This window comes from Syngnathoides biaculeatus, chromosome 5 (assembly GCF_019802595.1).
Source record: "Syngnathoides biaculeatus isolate LvHL_M chromosome 5, ASM1980259v1, whole genome shotgun sequence".
NCBI classification, from domain to species: domain Eukaryota; kingdom Metazoa; phylum Chordata; class Actinopteri; order Syngnathiformes; family Syngnathidae; genus Syngnathoides; species Syngnathoides biaculeatus.
Window position 1 is genome coordinate 2,822,285 of NC_084644.1, and position 22,401 is coordinate 2,844,685.

A 22,401-nucleotide genomic window follows, 5' to 3' on the forward strand; every position below is an offset into this window, starting at 1 on the left:
CCTCATTTATGAAACCAGTGCTGTAGTTCCTTGTAGCTGCTTCTGCATACAAGATGAAACACTAAGGCCAGGGCTGAACCTGACTAGAATGGACCATTGCAAAAAAAAAAAAAAAACAAAAAATGTCAGTGACTCACTGCTGTATATCAAACGAGATTGCGTTGCGGCCCTGGATCGTGTCTTGACGCTCCACTTACAGTATATTGTAGTGAATCACTATTGAAATCATAAAAACATAGCCTGGGGGGTTAGTCAAAGATGGGACGAGGAGACGGAGGAGTGCGGATATTTTGTATGCTTCCTTCACCGCTCGCTACATACATCGTTCACGTACAGCGACAGAGAGACTATTTTACCCGCAGATACATATATATTTACGTACCCTTCCTTGCGAACCCTCCGTGGGCCCCGTTTTGAGAAGCACTGTTCTCCTGGGCTGGTGTGTGGCAATTCTTCCAATTCCATTTCTGCTGCAAGCCCTGTAGGCTTTGTAATAGTTTGTTGCCTCATCCCATCACCTACACTCAAGAGCGTACGCTAATCCAAAGCAAATCCGTCCAGGTAGTTTCCACTTGGAAGACATTTGGAATCACAAGAAGGCTTTGACACTTACTGTAAGACGTGTAAGTATTAATATTTGGTAGCTTCATATGACAACTATATATACTTGGGTTTGTCTTTGGATAGCTTTCGGGATTAGTAATAATAGAATCTGTATAGAAGTTATGGAGACACGACAGAACTGGAGCAGGATTTTTGGATTTCGAATGACAAGAGGCAGGCATGCGTTTTCCTCTTAACCCACACAGGCAAATTTATTGAAGAGTGTAATTCTAATGCACACGCACGCACACGGAGGAAAAGTCGACGGAAATAAGCACACGCCAGTCCCCTCATATTGCAAACTTCAAAGCACTTGAGGTTTGGATTAAAGTTGGATTAAAATTGGGCTTCTAATTTTTGGGGAATTTACATTTTACGTTCCGAAATTCAGGAGAGCTTTATTTGAATTTGAAAAGTATTTTTATTGTCATGTTGTTTGTCCCTTTTTATCTTATCTGCTATCTTATCTTATTGCTGTTAGTAAACACCTGGACTCTCTATCTTTAAATAACAAAGACCGAGTCCGAAAATTTGCTGTTCTGATTGATTCCGACCTGACTTTCAACAATCATATCAAATCAATCACAAAAACGGCCTTCTACCATCTGAAGAACATCTCAAGAGTGAAGTCTTGTTTGTGTCAAGCAGACCAGGAGAAGCTCACCCATGGTTTTATCTCAATTAGACTTGACTACTGTCATGGCCTTCTGACTGGACTCCCCAAAAAGAGTATTAAATAGCTGCAGCTCATTCAGAATGCTGCAGCTCGCGTTCTGACCAAAACAAAGCGGTCAGAGCATATAACGCCAATTCTAAAGTCCTTGCACTGGCTTCCAGTCAGCTTTAGAATAGATTTGAAAATTCTGCGACTGGTCTACAAATCACTAAATGATTTAGGTCCTGAATACATGAAAGGAATGCTTACAGAATACAAACCCAGTAGAGCTCTGAGATCGACTGATTAAGGTCAAATAGTGGAGCGCAGAGTCCAAAGCAAACATGGCAAAGCTGCATTTAGCTATTACGCTGTACAAAAATGGAATAAGTTGCCAAAAAAGGTGAGGTTAGCCCCGAGAGTGAATGTTTTTAAATCCAAGTTGAAAACTCTTCTTTTTTTCTCATGCTTTTTAGAATATATCCACTTTTTGACCATATGACTTGCACTGTGTGCGGTTTTAATTGTCTTTTTAAAAAATATTTTGTATGTAATTTTTATTGTTTTTGTGCCATTTTCAATGTTTTATCTCTGTTTGCCTTTAATCATGTAAAGCAAATTGACTTACCTTGTGTATGAAATGCGTTATACAAATAAATTTGCTTTGCTTTGCTTTATCCTAAATGAACAAGGCTATTTATTTAAAACAAATGAAACAATTGATGTATCTCCAAAATGTATCTACAAAATTCTATAGTGTACTGACTTCATCTTCAAGCAATATGGGTTTGAAAAGTTGGTAGCACGCAACAATGCTTAAATGTTGTTGTTACACTACATTCTCTTTTTTTTATTAGACTTACCTCACGCTTATCCGTCTCTTTGCGCCGGAAAAGTTATTGTATTAACACGAGTAAAAATAGGATAAAGCCCCACCACATAAATTGTAATGCTGAAAAGATGCCTCCAAGCCAAGAGTCAAACACTTCACACTTGAATTGTCAAAATCCTTCCTTCTTTGCATGCACTCACCACGTGCGGAGGCACTTGCTCCATTTTGGCGGCTGGCGTCCCGGGTCTGGGGTAGAACTGATTGATGAAGAGACTGGGGAATCGATAACGTTTCACCAGGTCTATAGTTTCTCTGAAGTCTTCCTCTGTCTCGCCAGGAAAGCCGCAGATTATATCTGTCGCAATTGTTACACCTGGGACCCTGAGAGAGTGACAGAGGGGAAGAGTGTGAGATGATTTAAATTCATGACTGCAGCATACAATCAGAGGACTGAGCATGAAATGCGTGTGGACGACCACAAACAAATCGTGGAACCCCCCCAATTCCTTCTGAGAAGACACAGGTTAAAAGTTTAGCAAGGTTTTTGACCTCGATCTCATCAAACAACTTTAATGCTGTTCGTAAACCAATGAATAAGACATGCACCGCAACAAAACACTCCACCTCTTGCCCCATTAACAATAAACTGGACAAATAACCTGCTACGATTGGGACCACAACCATTGCTAGCTTAACGGGGGGAAAAAAATAACCCACGGTTTGTGTTCACCCAACATTTTCCCACTGCTGAATAACTACGCAAAGGGCAGGTCCCCATGGACTCATTCAGCCAATCTAAACCTGATTTGAAAACCTTTAGCCAATTGGTTGCTACTGAGTATTGATCCGGTTGCTCACTGGATTAATTGTAGCCGGGAAAAGGGAATAAATGCATTGATTTGTTCCACGCATTGTGTTTGTATTGGCAAGTGTTGAGCAGCTTGTGAAAGAAATGCAAGGTCGGGCCATGCCGTGGCTGGAAAAAGCAGCTCTCTCTGGAGTAACTACTTGACATTACAGATTTAATGGATGCTGTTTTCGCAATAGTTTCAATGATTAGTGCAAATCCCTGAGGCATTTGACCTCATACCTGATGGTCAAACCAACCGTCAATTACCATGAAAAGGGTAAAATTAGCATTGGAAATTTCTGACAAACAACATTCATAAGAGGATACTTCATATACATTAGAGTTGTCCTGATCCAATCACGTGATCAGTAATGAGCCCAATCGTAATTTTCAGATTGTTCTTAGGTGAAAATGCTCTCTTTAGTATTTCAGAATCCTCAGTATCCTCAATTTGAGTATCTACAAGTATTTGCAATGGAGGCATGTTCTTCATTCTTCATTTGTGTCAGGAAACGTCTACATTATTTGCACGCTCACTGTTTTGATCATGTAGCACAAAGTGGACAATGTTGTGGATTACTACCGTTCGTGTGCATTTTAGAAATCTGCACCATTTGCACAATCGTCACTGTACCAGATGATAGCGCTATTAGCTGCTTTAAAGAGGTAGGATTTTTTGGATGACAGCATGATTTGCACAGTTGCCATCGTATGAGGAACACCACACTAGTGGAACAATTTCATTGCTTAACGTTTGTCTATGTTCGTGGTTTTTTTTTTTTTATGTCCTAAATCTATATTTCATCATAGTGGCTGATTGTTGTTATACTGGTGTGGATCCAATTACTTGGGGGCAAATTCCTTGGTGTGTCTCGTAACATGGCCAATAAAGCTGATTCTGATTTGGACAGGAGCAAATAGTATCCATTAGAGAAGTAATTACATATTTTTCTGAATATAAAAAAGAAGGACAAACTGATTCAAACGCATTTACTAAAGAAATACATTGTCACTGTACTCCAAAGACTATGCTGATAGATCTAAAATGTTTTCATAGATTGGCAAAAGTCATTCAAGTTGGTTTAACTATTGATCAGTGACATTACGAGATCAAGAAAAAGAAAAGTAAAGAAAGCAAGAAACGCTCTCCCGATCGACAACATGATGCATCTTTGATTAAATTAACTTCCTGCATCTGCAACCCGGTGATAACCTCTGACCAATTGATGAATTCCAATTGGCTGGTGGTCATTAATATTAACCAATGGCCTTCAGGCACAGTCATCCTTGACCTCTGAGATCAAACAGATAACGTCTCTACTGAAAGGAAAATCAAGTGTGTGTGTACGTGCACGTGCTTGTGGGGGAGGGGGAAAATACATGTGCAAAATGAGAATATATTGATTAATGATGATCACATGACAGATTTTCATTGTTTACAGGTCTCATGAATGTGGCACTTGATAATATACAATTTATGAATGATACTTGTATCCTTCTGCATTGTATAGATGAGTGATTTCAGAAAAAATAAGTTGGGGGGGGGGGGAATCACAGAAACATTTAAAAACAAATTGTTTGTTCAATACTTCCTAAAACAAAGAACTATTTGCTGTCTGTAGACTTCTTGTAATAATTAATTTCGTCAAGGCCTCTGAAGGGTTAAGATGTTTTGGGAGTTTTCAAACGTATGCATTGTGTTGTAAATTTGAATACGCGTTTTTAAATGGCTCGTATAACCGATACAGTTCTGTATAACAATAAAAGTTCAATTGCATTCTTATTTTGGAACAGTTGTCATAAATTAATAAATGATAAATTACCACTGTTTCCCGCTATGTAATGTTCTTGTCACTGGAGCGCAGGAACATATTGCTTCAAGCCATTCTATTCAGTGGGAGGGGAGGTAAATAAAATTAGTTAATAAACATGCATATTTTTCTTGCCTTTCCCTTTTTAATCTCCAAGGGGGGGAGGTTGTTTAATTTGCTGCTTGTAGCCTTTGGTGGTGGGGGGAGGTTGCATTCTGCAGCCAGCGTGCTATTATTTCACGACGAGGATTCACACCATCGATGGACAAAAATGTACAAATCGGGCCAAAATATAAAGCAGCACATGGAGATGGAGTACTGCAAGAAATATGTGTGAATTGACTTTTGTGGATAAGGTGGAGGCTGTGAGTGTTAAAAAAAAAAAAAAAAAACATAACACTGTCATTTTGACACCTTTGTCTCTCCAAGATCTAAGGGCGATGGAGGTGTGATGCAAGATCATAATGAACGAGGGCCACATTCGTACACTCCTTGTTAAAACGAGATAAGGAGCAATGTGTCTTGTTATTGTTCGCTTTTCAAATCCAGAGTGGGAGAAACAGAGTTTGAGGTAATGATTGCAAGACAAGGTTGGAAACCAGGACACACGCCAGATGAGTTTTTACGGCTTCAAATTGCTTTCAATTAAGTCAATATGATGCTATTTTAAAACGCGCAAAACTCCTAAACAAAGAAGTTGGAACGGGGAAATAAACTTTTGTCGGTGATTTCAACATTGTTAAATGATGTATAACTACATACAAATATTACGAAAATAGACAGATTTGCAACGCAAATGAAGGACCGTCGTGTTGAATGCATCTTGCATGTTTGTTCAACCGATTCATGTTTGCGATCAAAACAACAGAGACTGCAAACTCAACACAAAGAGTCAACCCAACTGACTAATGCCAAAAATGAATCAAAATCTTGCCTGGCATGATTGACCTGAACCGAACTTAAGTCAGACATTATTCAGTGTGCCAGCGCTAAAGACAGAATTAATAATTAGTATTGATTGGACGATGACACTGAAGGGATTTTCTTTTAATTATAGTGTGATGTTGATATCCAAAAAGCATAGTTTTTGTTCTTGTCCCTGCGCTAGTAACTTGAGAAAAAAAAACTACTTTTGTTTTTTTTTATGAAAGGGCAGACCCATTATAATGTTAAATAGGGGCAGGGTCCATGTAATGCTCTCCCTTATATCATATTAAAGTTGTGCATGACATCTAATCTTTAAGTTAACGACTGTAATATCAATAACTTACTCTACTTCAGACCTCCAGATGTAAAAAGTAGATTGCAATTCGACAGTAGCTAGTTAACAGCTAACGATAGCGGCTCAAGTTAGCAGTTGAGCCCCTTGCAGCAACTTCAGTTCTGTCTTGCAAGACATCACGCACGATCATAACATTTTTATTCAACTCATGATTTTGCAGTACCACTGTACACTCCAAGATAGTGCTCTAATTGAAAAGCATTTTTCATAACTACTTCACAATCCCACCAATCAAGAGCGATTACTGAGTATTAAAAGATATTTAATATACTGTTCCAGTGCCACCAGCCTGAGAATCTGGTCATTCATTGGAAAGCAAAGTCTATTAATTAAAACAATAATTGCTCCGTGATTTCCCATCTGCCTTCAAAAAGCTGAATTAAGTCTCATAAAATAAAAAAAAAACCCACGATTGTCTTCTTCCCATTTATTATCAACTCTTTGTTTGCTAAGGCCTCCGTGTGTGTATTCATTTCCACATACTCAGTTATCCACTTCATTATATATTCAAACTGTGTGCACGTGGAGGCAAGCATGTTTACTCAACAGACGCCTGTGAGCGGGTCCCCCCTGATAAGATAAAGACAGGACCACTGGGAAAGAAGAACTTGAAAAAAGAAGAAAAGCAAAAAAAAAAAAAACATTTGAGTGGTATGGAGGTATAACAAAGAGACGGAAGGATGAAAGTAGAAGAGACAATCTCGGAAGGTAAATATTTACAGCTTCATGTGTTGAGAAGAGAGCACGCTACCCATCTGTGTTGCATTGTGTTTGTTCTCTGAAATGCTAATTTGTGACACTGTGGGACTGCTCAAGTGTTGGAGGTGGACAGTGAAGGGAGCGGTTTGGAAAAATTGCAGCCTTAGGTTTGCCCAAGAGAGAAGTCACAATAAGACAAACTTGGACGTGTTAACCACAGTGAAAGAAGCATCAACAGAGCCTGAGGGGGGGTTTGGCATTGACTGGAAGGAAGACAGTACACTGACCTACACCTTCATTCCAATATGCCACCGCCACATAGAGGTTGTGAAAAAGGTGTGGCCTACACTTTCATTCCAATATGACAAGGGTACAACATATGACTGAATATAAATTCTACACGTTGGCAGAATTGTTTTTTTTTTTTCCATATACGAATAATGGCAGACAACCATCATTCATTTCTCGATGGTTACATTTTGTTTAATGATATTGCTTTTCTTAAATTCTTGGCAGTCCGTTGCAAAAGTGTATTATACATGGGTAGAAGGGGTTTCCAGAATTTTTAGGTTAAATTTTAGGGTGCGGATTGTAGTGCGCATTATGCACAAGAAATTGCGGTACTCTCCTTGCAATATGCCAGTGAAAAATCTACCCTTGAACAATAAAACAGGCAGTAAAAGGCTTTAAAGGCAATTACATTCAATTTAAGAAACAAATTATTTAGATTTTTCCAGAATATTTATCTTTAAGATTTAACACAAGGAGTGGTCTCCTGTCAGAAGATGGATGGGATAAGCTCCAGCACTCCCACGACCCTTGTGAGGATAAGCAGCTCCGATAATAGATGGATGGATGGATAGGATTTATCATAACTTTTTCAGACAGATCAAAGTACGCCTTCCCAACGCAAAGAAATGAGCCGCAGGCGTGCAGACACGTATGTTGACTGTGGCTAGTAGCTTTCAGTAAATGCGAGCCATTTGTCTGGAAACCTGCAGCGGAAAATAACCTCTGCGCTTGTGTGCACTAAGTCATTTGTAAAGATCAAGGGAAGCAAGGGAGAGCCACATGAATAATGTTCCCACCGGAGCCACTGCTAAACTTTATCATTTAATGAAAGGCCCCGAGAAGAACTGAAGTTCAATTTGACTCCAGCACACATGCGGGGACACGCATGCTTCATTAAGCGTGGATGAGATTTCTGAGAACATAGACAGGAAGGATCAACGGAAAGACAGACGGACAGACTTGCCACGTGTTTCCTGGCAGGCTGTAGACTTCGCACTTTATTTCAAATCTATCAAACCTTTATTGACATGCTTGCAGAAAGACATTCATCATCCCCTTTAGTGCTACACTGATCTGACCTGGCCGGTTATCCAATAAGATCAGCGTACCGGATACGCGATGAAAAACATGAAACGAATTTATGATTGTTTAGCTTTCCTTTTAAGAGGGAAACAGAAATATGGTTTTAAAAAAAAAAAAATCACAGGGATAAAGAAACTGCGTTTACCTCTTCTTTGAGAAATACACAGGTTGGGGGGGGGGGATACAATGAATAAGTAACAACTCGCGTCTTTTATAATTGCCCCTTTTCATAGTTTAACGGGGAAATATACCCTAAACTACAATTTCAGAACACTTTAATATTATTTAAATCTCATCTTATATTAACCTAAAAAAAAAAAAATGCAATGGAAATGTGAGGAAGCTGGTGTGTACATTACTGCTTCAAAACGTACAAATACCAAATATTACTTTTCTATCAACGATTCTATTCAGTCATGAATTCAAATAGAGACCCTCATTGTCTGGAACACATGTACAAGAAACTACTAAATTGGAACTTAACTTATCTTCTTTTGATCAGCTCGCCGTTAACAGCCGATCAGCTGTTAATTTCATAGCAATCTGGGCCCATCTCTAGATCATCCTTAGCAGTTTACCGCTCTGCTTTTTCCCCGGAATGGAACCCACAAAGAGGGTCACCTGTTGTCACCTCATCACCTGCTTGTCGCACTTCAAAGATTTTTAAGCTATTAATCAACAAAAGTGAACTATTTTGTAGATTCGTGAATCACTACCATAGTTGAAAGATGGTGGAGCATAATACATTTGTATTATATTATATTGTATTATACATGGCTTACACAAGACTTGACAATGTTGTTGTTTTTGTTTTTTACTTCCGACGCCCAGATCTCTTTCCCTATTAGCTGCTGCGGCTCTTCCATGAATGCATGAATGAATGGCTGTAGGAAAACCAAGAGTGAATTCCAAAGCCATTATTAACTTAGCGGCAAGAAGTAACTTCACCTGCGAGCTTCCTGCTTTGGCAGCACATTTCCCTCGCTTTTGGATGACAGAGTAAAGGTATTGAGGAAAACGAGGCAGCACTGTCTGTCACGAGAAACCCGCCGGAATGATTAAAAAAAAAAAAAAAAACGACAGTCACACAAACAAACACGTGGAAGAAGTCCTCGCACGCAAACTGCGTGGCTGACATGATGAGACTGAGAGAGTGAAGTGTGAGTCAGACAGAGAAGCGGCGACTGTAGTTAAATGAGCCCAAGTATCAGCTGAACTTTTGTGTCGGAGCATGAGAGCAGTTAAAGATGGTTTATCTGCTTGGACTGTGTCTCCATGATAGTGCTGCACATTTGTTTGTAATCAACGACGTTGCATTATCCTGTTCTTGACGTGTATGCAAAGTGACTAAATTATTTTGGCCATATTGTCAGTTACAGTTTTAAATAAAATGACACAACAAAGTTGTCAACCATCACGTTAGCTTTGTTTACGTCGAACTGTCAAGTGGCTGCACAGTTCACAGACACTCTCCTAAATAGTAGCCGAGTAACTAGACAAAATATTAAACTGGGAAGATGTTCTCCATGAAGCTATACAAGAAGTAAATCCACCTGTTAGTAAAAATGCAAACTCGCATGCCCTCTAACAGACAAGACTTCATATTTGACATGGGGTGCGTTTAGGAATGCATTTGGAGCGTGCGCTGCGACATTTCGCACCATTTACATACATCAATCTGGCTTCACCCATGTGGCTGTCATGATTCTCACTGAGCAGCAAAAATGTACCGTGTTATAATTGCATTTCTAACATGACACGTTACGTGTCACAATGGAACGAAGGTAACGTCATTAATGTGTTTTAAAGGGGTTTTGGTGTGTTGGACTTTCAGTTGACTTTTTTTCTGAATGACTTCTTTGTCTTGTTTTCTTTTATTAAATATTTTTTTTTAACTTTAGAACTGTGCTATGTGAAGTGGCGGTGCAAGAAATAAATCTGCCATCTAGTAAAGACGCTAAATCAGACGGCGTGAATTTAAGGATGTGGGAGGAGCAGATAAAAGATATGATACGGCGGTGAACAGCAAAGAATAACTGCTGCATAAAAAATTGGTGACCTAAGACAATACCGTAATTTCCGCCCAAAAAGCCGAGACTTTTTTCACACGCTTTCAACCCTGTGGCTGATGCGATGATGCGGCTAATTTGTCCATTTTTTTCTAACGGCCGCATGGGGACATCGAGCGGAAAAGGAAAGAGTGACACCGGTGGGATATATGTGCCGAGGAAGTGACTTTTACCAGTATGTTTGTTTTTTAACTGGCCCTATTAGCGCTGCGCGAGCCTGTTGCTGCTGTGTTACTGCTGTGTCTCAGTGATTTTTTTTTTTTTAACCGTCCCTGTTAGTGCTGTCCTACCGTGTTGCTAATGTGTAGCTGCCGTGGCCGTTTTTTTTTTTTTTTTTAAACCGGTATGTTTTTTTTTTTTTTTTTTTTTTACCAGCCCAGTTCATGCTACTGTCTTGTTGCTATGTTAAGCTAAGCCAAGGTATTAAAACTTTGAAAACTCTTTCTGTTTTCAGTCTTTCTTTGTAAATATCTCGTGTATCAATGTGGGTTTCAATGTGGGCACTTGCGGCTTATGTATGTACCAAATGGTATTTCCTTTACAAATGTACTGGGTGGGCTCCATTGGCCAGAAATTACAGTACATATCATATTAGAATGAAAGTACACCATTTTCACATTATACTACTCTCTTTCAACTTTTGACAAATGTTTTTGGAGAAAAAAAAAAACATTATACAGGAAACATTGCAGTACTATAAGAATCTGTGCATGTGAATGCGTGCGTACAAAGAATGCAATAGCATTAAGAGCAATGAGCCTTATAACTATTGCAGCTATTTTTACTACATATGTGCACAGTACGTAAAACTGACTACTACTGAATTTCTTGCAGCCGGATATAATGTTGTTAGAACATCTTGAAGTTCATAACCCACACATCAGGGGGAAAAAAAAAACAATTGGTTTGGATCAACTCGGGAGATGACAATTCCCGTTACAAAGTGAGCTTTTTCAAAAGGACATTTTATCTGATTGACCAATTAAGGAAGCAGCCACAAGAAGTGATCTTGAACAGTGCAGACGCTCAAAATTAGCATTCATCGCACATGTGAGCCATTGATAGGTGCGACGCGATCACTTGGAGAGGCCAGTGAAGAATCGCACTCCTCACGCTTAGCCGAGTGTCAATACAACTAAAGTACATCCGCTGTTCTTCTCTCGCCACAAGTGTGTGTGGGCCTTACAGCAGAAAGCACAGGTAATGGGGTTATTAGAAGATAAAAATAAATTACAGCACTTAGTGAACAATATATTTCGAGTAACTAAAGCTTTAAGTCAATTCTGCGTGAGTGTGCGTAAAGTGTAATCCAGAAAGACGTGGTAATGAGAAAAACACTTGTAAACATAACTTTGGCAACTACAATCACTAAGCACTGCGTGTTTAATAACATATGCAAGGATGTATATTGATTAACTTTTTAAGGCAGCAAATGAAGTGAAGTCATCATCAGAGTTCAAATGTGTCTTGAATTTAGAACACAAAAAAGAAGCAAAGAAGCCATCGTGGGAAACAAACAAATATTTTGGATCGACACACGATGTTCCAGTTGAGCAAACATTGATGACAAAGTGACCCAAAGTTTTTATGGGGCACAAAAGCAGACATTTGTCTGACACATGATCTCTTTTTTTTTTTTTAAAGCAGCGAGTAAAATGGAAGCTCTAAGAAGGGCGTCTTTTAGTGCAAATGCGCATAAGCAGAGCACAGACTGTAATTTACAACAGAAAACCATTGACCGTACAAGTCATACGGATAATTAGAAACCACTATCAACGTTAAAATTGGTTAAATTGCTACTTAAAAGGAAAAAAACCAGTTGTTAACACGAAGATTTATCAAATGTCCTTCCAGCGAGGGGAAATACGATCAGTTTCCCTGGGGCGACTGAGCAGATGTCAATTTCCGTCCTCGGCATCTCGGCCATCCTGAGGTTAAAGGTCTTTAAATATAAGTGGAATGTGCTCAAATGTAGAGAACAGGTGAGCGCTTACAAGGAAAGCACTTGTGTGATGCATGGACATGTTGCCAAACACTCCTTTTACTTTTGTCAATGTACACACACATTTCTATATATGTATTCTGCATTTCTGTACACCCATCGAAGTCAATTTTACACGTGTCCCCTTAAGTCATAAAACAAAAGCAGGCATTCATCGGGTTCCGACGTCACCGTCCCTGTCTGTGCAGACTGAAGGTTTGTGGCTGTAGTGAAGCTCAAGGAGGACTTAACACAGAGGCAATCTGTCTCCACATTTCCTGCAGAGTCATCATGTAGAGAAAGAACAGAAAAATAATTGAGGGGTAAAATGCTGAGAATTCCCGCCAGTGAAAGCGGGCCAGCCCTGCCTTGTTTGCTGCGCTCACTTCCCGCCAGCCTTCCCTCCATACCTTTTTCCTCTCGATTTTTTTTCCCTCTCATATCTTATCACTTTTTTTTTTTCACTTCTTGTTTTCTTTCCAGGCCCCCAGGGAGACTGACGCCCCTCCTGCATGCTATCCCGGTGAAACATTAGCCTCGTCTGATACCTGAAACCTGAAAGAGTGTGACCAGTAAACCAATGAAGGCATGTCATCAGCAGCGCCCACACACAAAAAAAAAAAAAACAGTCACGCTATGGCTACATGCGTCCTCTTGAAACACACGGAGGCTTGATATCACCCTGTCACTCCGCCTGACTAATAGAGATGACTAACACATGAACACACACAGACACTACACAAACACAACCATCTTGGAGCCACTCGAGAGACAGACTGGCAGACAGAAACGTACACACGCATGCAAGATTTGTCAAGACTTTCAATCAACGGCCGACAGCAACGACTCTGCAGACGTACTGACAATGCAAACAATGAGGTCCGACAAAGTGTTGAGCACATTGCTGTTTGGCACCTATGAATGTAACGACTAAAATGAGAATAGAAAGAAATGTCATATCTCAGCTTTTGCAGCCAAGTACGGTAATTGGACAATGACAGTGGCAGGCACTAAATCTTCCATTCATCCATCCTCTAAGCCGCTTATCCTCACAAGGGTCACGGGAGTGCTGCAGCCGATCCCGGCTGACAACGGGCAGGAGGCGGGGTACACCCTGAACTGGTTGCCAGATAATCGCGGGGCACGTCGAGACAAACAGCAGCACTCACAATCATACCTACGGGCAATTTAGAGCGTCCAATTCATGTTGCATGTTTTTGGGATGTGGGAGGAAACCGGAGTGCCTGGAGAAAACCCACGCAGGCACGGGGAGAACATGCAAGCTCCACATAGGCGGGGCTGGGATCTGAACCCCGTTCCTCAGAACTATGAAGCCAATGCTCTACAGTTGCACCACCGTTCCGCCGGCACTCAATCATAAAAGAAAACAAACAACAACTTTTAAACACAGACAGCACTGGTTTAAAAATCACATATAATAAACATACTGCTCACACTGACGGTGGCAGTACAGTGATAAAGTTATTTGATTGAGGATATCAAGAATAAATAGCAAACTGAAATTAAGCTAAACAGGAGTTGTAATTGTTTTCACAGAGGAGAGAGAATATATGCCAGTTTTCGATTTATGGTACTGAAATTTTTTTTTAGCTGTTTTTATGTAAATTACCAGTTGAAAGTGACCACAAAAGCGGTGCTAATTTCCATTTGCCTGTCTATTCGTTTCCAATTGCATGTTCGGCTCGGGCTAGGAGGCTTTTATTAGTCTCATGAAATTAGAAGTGATGCTGTGTTAAAAAACATTTATGTAAACTATTAGCAGTCGTCTGACCAATTAAACACTGCATGCTCAAGAACAGCGGAAAAGAGAAAAATTTGAGATTTAAAAAAAGAAAAAAAAAAACACCCGTCAACCTTATTGTAAGAAAAATACTGCTAGTGCCACGAAACAAGATAAACTCATGTTCTGCAAGGAAAAGGGTGTGCACCTCAGCAGAGCAGATTTAAAAACCAACCCTAATGCTTCAATGTGTGCAAATTTGATTTAGCATGCTGTGCATCCCGAAAAAGAAAAAAAAAAATCATTAACATATTATTAGCTGAAAAGATGCTAAGAATAGAGGTCACATCTTTGTTGAAGGGAAAAAAAAGTCAGGGTTTATAGTTCAAAATTCACGTTTGATCCAGAAACATTAGCGGGAGACGACTTTTGTAGGGTGGGGTGGGGTGTGGGGGCAACCACCTCATCAACACTGCCAAAAGCTCTTTCAAAATTTGAATGGTAAAATAAATATATAAAATAAATATCGTTCAAATAACTTAGCAATATGCCATTTTTAAATTTCAATAGCTTCATTTTCATTAAAAAAAAAAAGCAGCCTCACACAAGTGATGGACATGCGATCACACATTTTTGGGAAAATCTAACATCCTTCAACTCCAGCGGATGCAAAAACAAAAACAAACAAAAGAAAAGAAAAAAAACAAGAGACTTGTAACAAAATCCCCACATGCTCATTGTAGGTTAAGGGTCAATGTTCTAGTCATCTCCCATATTAATCACCTGTTGACCCGTTCAACCGATCCTTGTTCCCTTGGAACCACAAGTGCAAACTCCCCACAGGCCCTGCAGCTGCACACATGTAATGCAGAAGTCAAATGTTTATTTCCCTTCCTTTTCGCCTTAGGGGTTACTACTGTACCCAAGAGTAATAAACCTCAACGACACCAGGCAAAGCGTACACCTTTGGAAGTGAAGTTGTCTCTTTTGCGGAAGGACTGTCCACGCCTCGGGGAGGACAGAAATGTAAGAGGTCAGCAAGACGAAACCTTCAGGGGAAACCAATCCACAAAGCTGAGAGGAGCCCGAGAACGCCTTGAAGCCCCCCTCATCCAGAGGCACGCCCCCAACCATCAATACCTTCCTGCTAAGATCATGGCCAACGCCTCCACTTCTGCCACTAGACCGCCAAGTAGCCTTGCAGTCATGAGCAGGTAGAGCATAACTCCGAAAGACTCGCCTCCTCGGCACACAGACGGCGCCAATCAATCATCAGACACTTGGCCCCTGTGGTTCAGACACGCTTAATCCCAGAGAGTAGTTGAAAAAAAAAAAATCCCCTCTGATCATATAATAAACTACAAAATAAGTGTGGAGAATCCTCTGACCAGGTTCTCTCAGTGTGTAACTGCTTTATTCCACCATAACAGGATTTTCTCCATACATCACGACATAAGGGCTGAGCTTCATGATTTGATTTTTAATTGAGAGGAGCGGCAAGAAAACGGTTGCAAAAGTCGGCCACTGATGACAAATTAACACATTTAATGAAATAATCATTCGAGTTACAGTTTGAATTATCCATGGAGAAAACAGTGCGGTTCTAAAGGAACTGCAGAAATTTGTTATGTTAAGGAGAGAAGACTTAGTGCTCTGTGGGGGATTCCCTGTCCCGAAACAATGGACTTGAACATAATCACAACTTCCTTTCAGTCTCATTTAATATAAAATGTAGTTTATTCTGTTCTGCATGAAAAAGCTTTGGTAGGATGCAGGTTAAGCCAACAGTACTGCCAAACAACCTGAACAATGAAAATATTGTCACTCAAAAAAAAAAAAAAAAAAAGATACAGTGCTGCCTCGGTTCTCGACCACAATCGGTTACAGAAGGCCCGGTTGAAAAGTGAAACGTTCGAAATCCGAAGCGCATTTTCCCATTACAATTAATGAAAAATGAAATAATGCGTTTCAAGCATAAAAAATGTTTTTTTTTGTTTTTTTTTTTTTAGCTTTTCCTGATAATAAACTGCATAGTAGAAATGCATGTATAGTTTAAATATTTATATAATTAAATCATTTAAGAAATACATTTATTTTTTGCTTAAAATCTATGCATTAGTAGTAGAGTATGCTAGGCTGGGAGTGCAATACCGACTCGGCCCCCAGCCTTGTAAACCTTTTTTTTTTTTTATTAACAAAAGTGCAGATTAACTTTAAACAAGCAATAATAGGGGGGGGGGGACAGACTGACATACCGATTTGTACGAAAACAGATGTTTGAAAACCTAGGTACCACTGTATTTACATACTCAGTGTTTTATATCACAAATTGTAGAGATTCAAAGCCTTGTTTAGAATGTTCACTCCTTTAAATATAAAATCAAAATGATGTAGCAAAGTTCCCGCGAGCCTTGTGAGGATAAGCGTTTCGGATAATGGATGAATGGAATTAGCAAGGTGAGACGTACGCTTCAACAACCTCCCAAGCAGTGTTGCCTCACGTTTACGCTGCGATTCCTTTGTGAAGGATCCCAAGGAGGGAGGTCCGATGTGTGCCTGCACGTTTTTGCCGATTAGAAAGGCCAGAAGCATTTGACCCTTCGTGACCTCCGCAATGTTGGTGGCATGAAGCTGAAGAATATATATATATATATATATATATATATATATATATATATATATATCCTGTCATGTGTGTGTCAAGTAGATAAACCCTGACCCTGCTCTAAACAAGAGCCGTTCCTTCTCCTACTTTGCGATGAACTTCCTTTTGGCACTAACAAAGCACTAATTGTCATGTGTGAGGCTCCCAAGCCAAACACCTGCCAACCAACACACGCAAGCACGCACACACACACAGGGAATCCCCTTTCAGTTTCAGTTGTCAGCTATGAAAGAGAGAACCTAAGTGAAGAGACAAATGAATTAGTCACTGAATGACTCGCACAAAAAAAAAAAAAAAAAAAAAAAAAGAACAGACTGATCGTCCCTGGTCTTGCCAGGTCCAATAAACAACACGTTGTGAATTGATTACAGTTACATGAAAAAAAGATGTGAACTCTGTGGAATTAGCCTGGATTTCTGGATAAATTGGTGATAAAATCTGCTGTTACGACAATACACAAACACGGGATTCTGGCAGTTCCAAACGCGAATCAGTCAGGAGTCAGAACACCGAAATTCCGATAAACGTCACAGACTCGAAAGCGGCTCTGCCATCCAAAATGTATCAGAATGCCTACATTTAGAAATTAATGTGTATGAAATTCTAAGAGGTTACAAAATGATCTAAAAGCTTTTAAGTTCATCAGTTCAAAGGGGAAAAGAAAGGAAAGACTTCAAAAATTCACCACTGTTGCTACTCTTCCAAACTGCAAAAGCACGCTAAAAAATGCTTAATGAGGTAAAAAAAAAAGAAAAGAAAAAAAATCCCTGCACGCCATTTTTCAGAAATCACTGGTACATGATAACATCTCTGTTGACGAATCTACGCCAAAACAAGAATGGGTGCCAACAGGCGGATACCAGGGAGAAAAACACTACTGTTGAAAAAAATGAATAAATGCTACATGTTTAAAGTTTCTGAAAGAGCACCTGGATGATCCACAGCACTCCTGGCAACGTATTACATGGGCAGTCGTTGTATGGAAGGAACACACAATGCCATGGGTGGAGAAAAATAAACCTCATTCCAACTGAGAAGTATGGCGGAGCGGCCATCACAGTTTGGGACTGCTGTGCTACTTCGGGGCCTGGATGCATTGCTATCATTGACCGAACAATGAATGATCAGGTTTATTTTACAAGACACATTAAGACCATCTCTCTGCCAAGTGAAGCTCAATAAAGGAGAGCTGATGGAAAAAGAAAAAGAAAGATCAAAAATGTCTATTTAATCTGTACTAGGCAGTGAATCTTATCATTCTTGCAGGTCATTTCAATCTCAGGGCACTTATTCGATGGCAACCAGACTGTTCTCTTTGTCCTAGAAGATGTTTCACCTCTCATCTGACCAGGCTTCATCGGCACATGCAATAAGGCTTCGGACACAGATTCAAACGGGGTACATACGCACTGATTTTCCCAAGGTTTTGTGACTTTTTATAGCCAATATCCCCCTACTGGTAACTTTCACAAGACTAGAGTAAGTTTCTTTCGGCTTGTCCCTTTTGGCGTCGCCAGAGCGCGTCATCTCAGATGAACGCACATGTATGTTTGGCACAATTTTTACGCCGGATGCCCTTCTTGACGCAACCCTTCTCTAGTAAATAATATAAAAGCTCAAGACACACAGAAAAGATGGCAGAGAGAGACATGATGGTGACAAACACAAGGACGATCTTACATTTTCTCACGCCATCCAACATAGCGGGCGTGTGTTTTGGCTTGTACTGGCCTCGCTCCCAGACAGAGTTGCACCCCAGTTATTACTGCCCCAGCCAAACTAGGCCAACCGCTATATGAGTACCGGCGCAGAGTTCACTTAACTAACATCATGTTCAGGGAACGCACGCCAGCAGCGGACCGACCGTGCATAAATATATCCCCCAAAAAAAGTCTCGCACAGCGGGGTAATCTGCCAGTATAAACAAGATCGTGTGATGCGATGCACTGAGTGTGCTGAGGTTCAGTGTCTCCTTAGACATTTGCCGCGGCCTTTTAGGATTAGCGACACTGTGTTGAATTCCGTCCGAACACTAAAATAACAACTGGAGACAGTGGAGGAGGCCTCGGCGAGGCCAAACAATGGCCTAAGCCGCAAATCAACACTCAAAAGACTAACATCAATGTGAAAGGGACATCAGGACTGAAAAGGAAAAAATAGAAATTGTTAAATCTTCAGCCCCAGTGAAAAATAGACTGTGACTAATTTAGACGCCCACAAAATTTAAAGACAGGTTTGACAGACAGATGGGAAAAGAGAATATTGCCAGAATACTGACACAGCAGATGGTAATGTGAAACCCAACATAAATTGTGAAGAGAATTATGGGATTGTAAAAGTGTCAAGCATGAAGTCTAACACTCCCAACATCGAATAATGTTTCAAACTAAAGGTTGATAAACTGTAAATGTCAGGACTGCAAAGACCAGACGGTGTCAATATTTCTTTTTACATAACATTTTGGAAAGGCAAGTTAAAAGAGTTTAGTAGCTGAATAGAAAACGAGAAAAAGACGTAGGGTAAACAAACATGAGCAATCATCAAAATAGTTAATAGTGAGGGTAAAAACAAATAACTTTGATGCTATTTGCTTTGGTCTAGGATGACTACTATTGGCACAAGATGGGCTGAAAATTGTGAGGTGTATACTACTGGAAAAGGACAATGTTGTAATGTTTCTCAGTCACAAAAGTTTCGTATTCTTTCTTTGACAAGAAGATGCAACTGACGGAAGTGTCACTCAGATCGGGTGCGACTCTGACCGCTCTCACTTAAGAAAAAAGTACTATAGTTCGCTTTGGTTTTCCACAGTACACTTGCGTTACGGTTAACTCTTACCCGGCATAGGTATGCAGACAGGATTGAGGGAGGAAAAAATTCTAATGTTCTCTCTAAAATACTGCAGCACATTGTAGGAGAATCGAAAACAACTTCCGTCGATTGAAATCTATGCTACGTTTTAAAATGTCACTTTTATTTGATATATATGCTCCGTACTCCAAACTATACCTTACTAGTCCTGTCGCTCCCAATAAGTTCTGAAAAGTACGTTGATAGATGTTAAGATATTTTGGGACCCTTGATAATGTAAAGGTTAAAAAAATGTATGCCATAACGAAAATGGTGAAAATGGAAGGATACCTAACAACGGAACATGATATTGAGCGGTTGTAGGAGTTAGAGCCAGAAAATAAAACAACTGGCTAGAAAAAGGTGAGACAGACATTTGAGTGAAGGACACAGATAAATTAAACACAAACTCTATCTATACTTGGAATAGAGCGATCCGAGATGTGATTTTTATTGTACCTTCCGGCTTGTATTTAAGCCGATTGTTGATCTACATAAAAGTCATACACATGCTGTCCATAAATATCTTTACTGAATTGTAGAATAAACGGATTTCAACCGCTTCGGGCAACCTGCCTAAACCAATTTAATCTCCACCAGCAAAATAAGTTATATATAGATAAATGCAAATGGTCATAAGGACAACGTCTCGATGTAAATGCGAACGGGCAGAACGACAATGACGTATTTGTCAACTCAATGCTATTTTGACCCACAAATACATCATAGACTGCTTATCTGAAAACATGCACGCTTGCCATTTAATTACAGGGAACTTAAGCATAAGGTAAAATGAGGTATGATAAGGTTATCATCTGCCAAACGTAATAGAATCCTTGCATATAATATCCACATCTTATTCCAAAAACACTCTGTAATATCAAGAGATTTGAGGCAGATGTGAGGCCTAAGCCCATTTTCAGATAAATCTCTTCATGGTGTATTATCTTATTGATATTTGAGCAGAGCAACGCTCAATCACATTCTGATTATTTTTTTAACATCCAATGAGTATTAGTTAATACGTTCTGCACAATGTCATGAGATAGAAATCCACTTTTACAAAATGTTTATATATTGGGAGAGAAACTTGTTGTCGGTGATGACATGATGGAGCTTTAAAACTAAATTACGATTCAAGAGCTGCATGGCCACATGCGGAGCAAAAACTGGTCACGCAATAGTGAGATTTGTTTCTTTCGCACTGCTCAGAACACCGTCATCAAAGTTATCCAACTAACCTGAAGGATAACTTAAAGTGCCACTGTCATGAAATGAAAAAATGGCAGAATGGACCCATCCGTTTTTTCACCACAAAATTTTGACATGTATGGCTTTTTGTAACTCCCAACATGAAAATCCTTTCGAGGGATTTGTTTTCGACAAGAAGCCCGAAGTGACATTAAGGGCAGTAGCGCACTCAAGCGGACTCGTTTGTTTCTATTAGTTTTACCTGCTGGAAGGTAGCTCGTTGTTCCTTCGTGTTAGCCAAAATGCCGGCTCGTTGCTGGATATTGCTCGGAACACTCGGGAGGATGGTTTTACCCTTCATAAGTTTCCGAGAGACCCGGTTCGTCATGAAAAATGGATTGCACAGGTGCAAAGGACGAGAGCTTCGTGGGTTCCAAATGACAGGTGGGTGTGTGTACACCTACTAAAAAAAAAACAATAGTTGTGGGGAAGAACATAATCCTTTCAGAACGTAACAAAAGATCCGTGTCCGTAAGTCGATGTGCCCGTCGACGCCGTGCCCACCGATCACGGAATCAGCCGAGCTTCCGTGCCCCATAGTAGGTGGGCGGATGAGCCGCCGCCGAAGCCATGCCTCGCGGATGAGCGCGGCTTCGGCCGGGCTGGCTCTACATACTGTCTGGGAGTCTCTTGTTAGTTAATAGTGATCCGCATATCATCTATATATGGGTCGAAACAATCGGGTAATATTGCCCTGGAGACTTCACTCGATTGTGAGATCTTCCGTGTCCCATAGTAGGGGCCACAGGGTGTCTTCGATGGCAAATGTCCAGGGTGACATCACGGGCAGTAGATGCAGCCAATATGGCGACCACTTGGATGTCGTATGACACTTCCCAACTTTGCCCACGGATGATGCGCTCTCCGCTCATATTTATTTTTTCATTTTGACATTGAAGTGAATAATGCTATATGTATTTTTCATTTCAACATCTATTTTAGAATGTTTATAGGGATGACACTTGACCTTTAACTCCATGCATAAAAACAATAAATCTGAGCAAGTGTATTATTAATAAAAGAGCAGAGGGGAGTTAGCATGTGCAATCCTGTTAGTGGTAAAAAACATTCATAATGAGCCAATATTGGTCTGGCAGATCAGGGACAATATGCACCTTCTGAAAATATGTAAGTTTTTTTCAAGCTCTATGGTTTTTTTTTTTTGATGCAGTTAAACAAGTTGTGTCTACGTTGCGTCTGCTTTACTCCCATGATGCACCTGCGGGGGAGTCACCTGCAAGCCTGGAGGTGGCTGCTGTCTTTTTAAATTAGGTGCCAAATGGAAAAAGCTTTCTGACACAAACCACAAGAAAACGTAAAGCTACATCTGAGCGAAGCTGGAAAGTCCAGTCTTCAGGATTTCAAAATCAATCTTGATGGGGATGAAAACATCACTTGGGTCACGCGCACCTTTCAAAACCACAAGTCCACCTAAAGGTCAACAGCTGAGGTTGCCTCACCGCTCTTTCAAGAAGTCAACTACTCGTCTGAAGTCCTCAATGCAGTACTCTCTCTTCATGTCCATGAGAACGCTGTCTGAGGCCGACTGCACAGGAACGTGAAGGAAGGCGTAGACCTGCGGATGGTTCAGTATCTTGGCCATCTCCTGAAGAGTCACGGGACACGCAAAGAAAGAATGCCATCATTTGGTTAATCGTGGAGTGTTGGATTGAGTAACACTAAACATTAACGAAAGAGATCTAAAAAACAACTTGACAGACTTACAAATGTGTTCATG

The 22,401-nt window shown here is 40.2% G+C and overlaps 1 protein-coding gene across 1 annotated transcript in view; it reads right to left on the reverse strand.

Moving 5' to 3' along the window:
* The window catches only part of cdkal1 (CDK5 regulatory subunit associated protein 1-like 1), a 195,467-nt gene that overhangs the window by 52,120 nt on the left and 120,946 nt on the right, over window positions 1–22,401 (reverse strand). The window contains exons 10-11 of the mRNA XM_061819899.1: window positions 22,124–22,269; window positions 2,291–2,471 (exon numbers count right to left, since the gene is read on the reverse strand). Coding sequence (XP_061675883.1) covers window positions 2,291–2,471; window positions 22,124–22,269 — 327 coding nt within the window. The remainder of the gene's footprint in view (window positions 1–2,290; window positions 2,472–22,123; window positions 22,270–22,401) is intronic.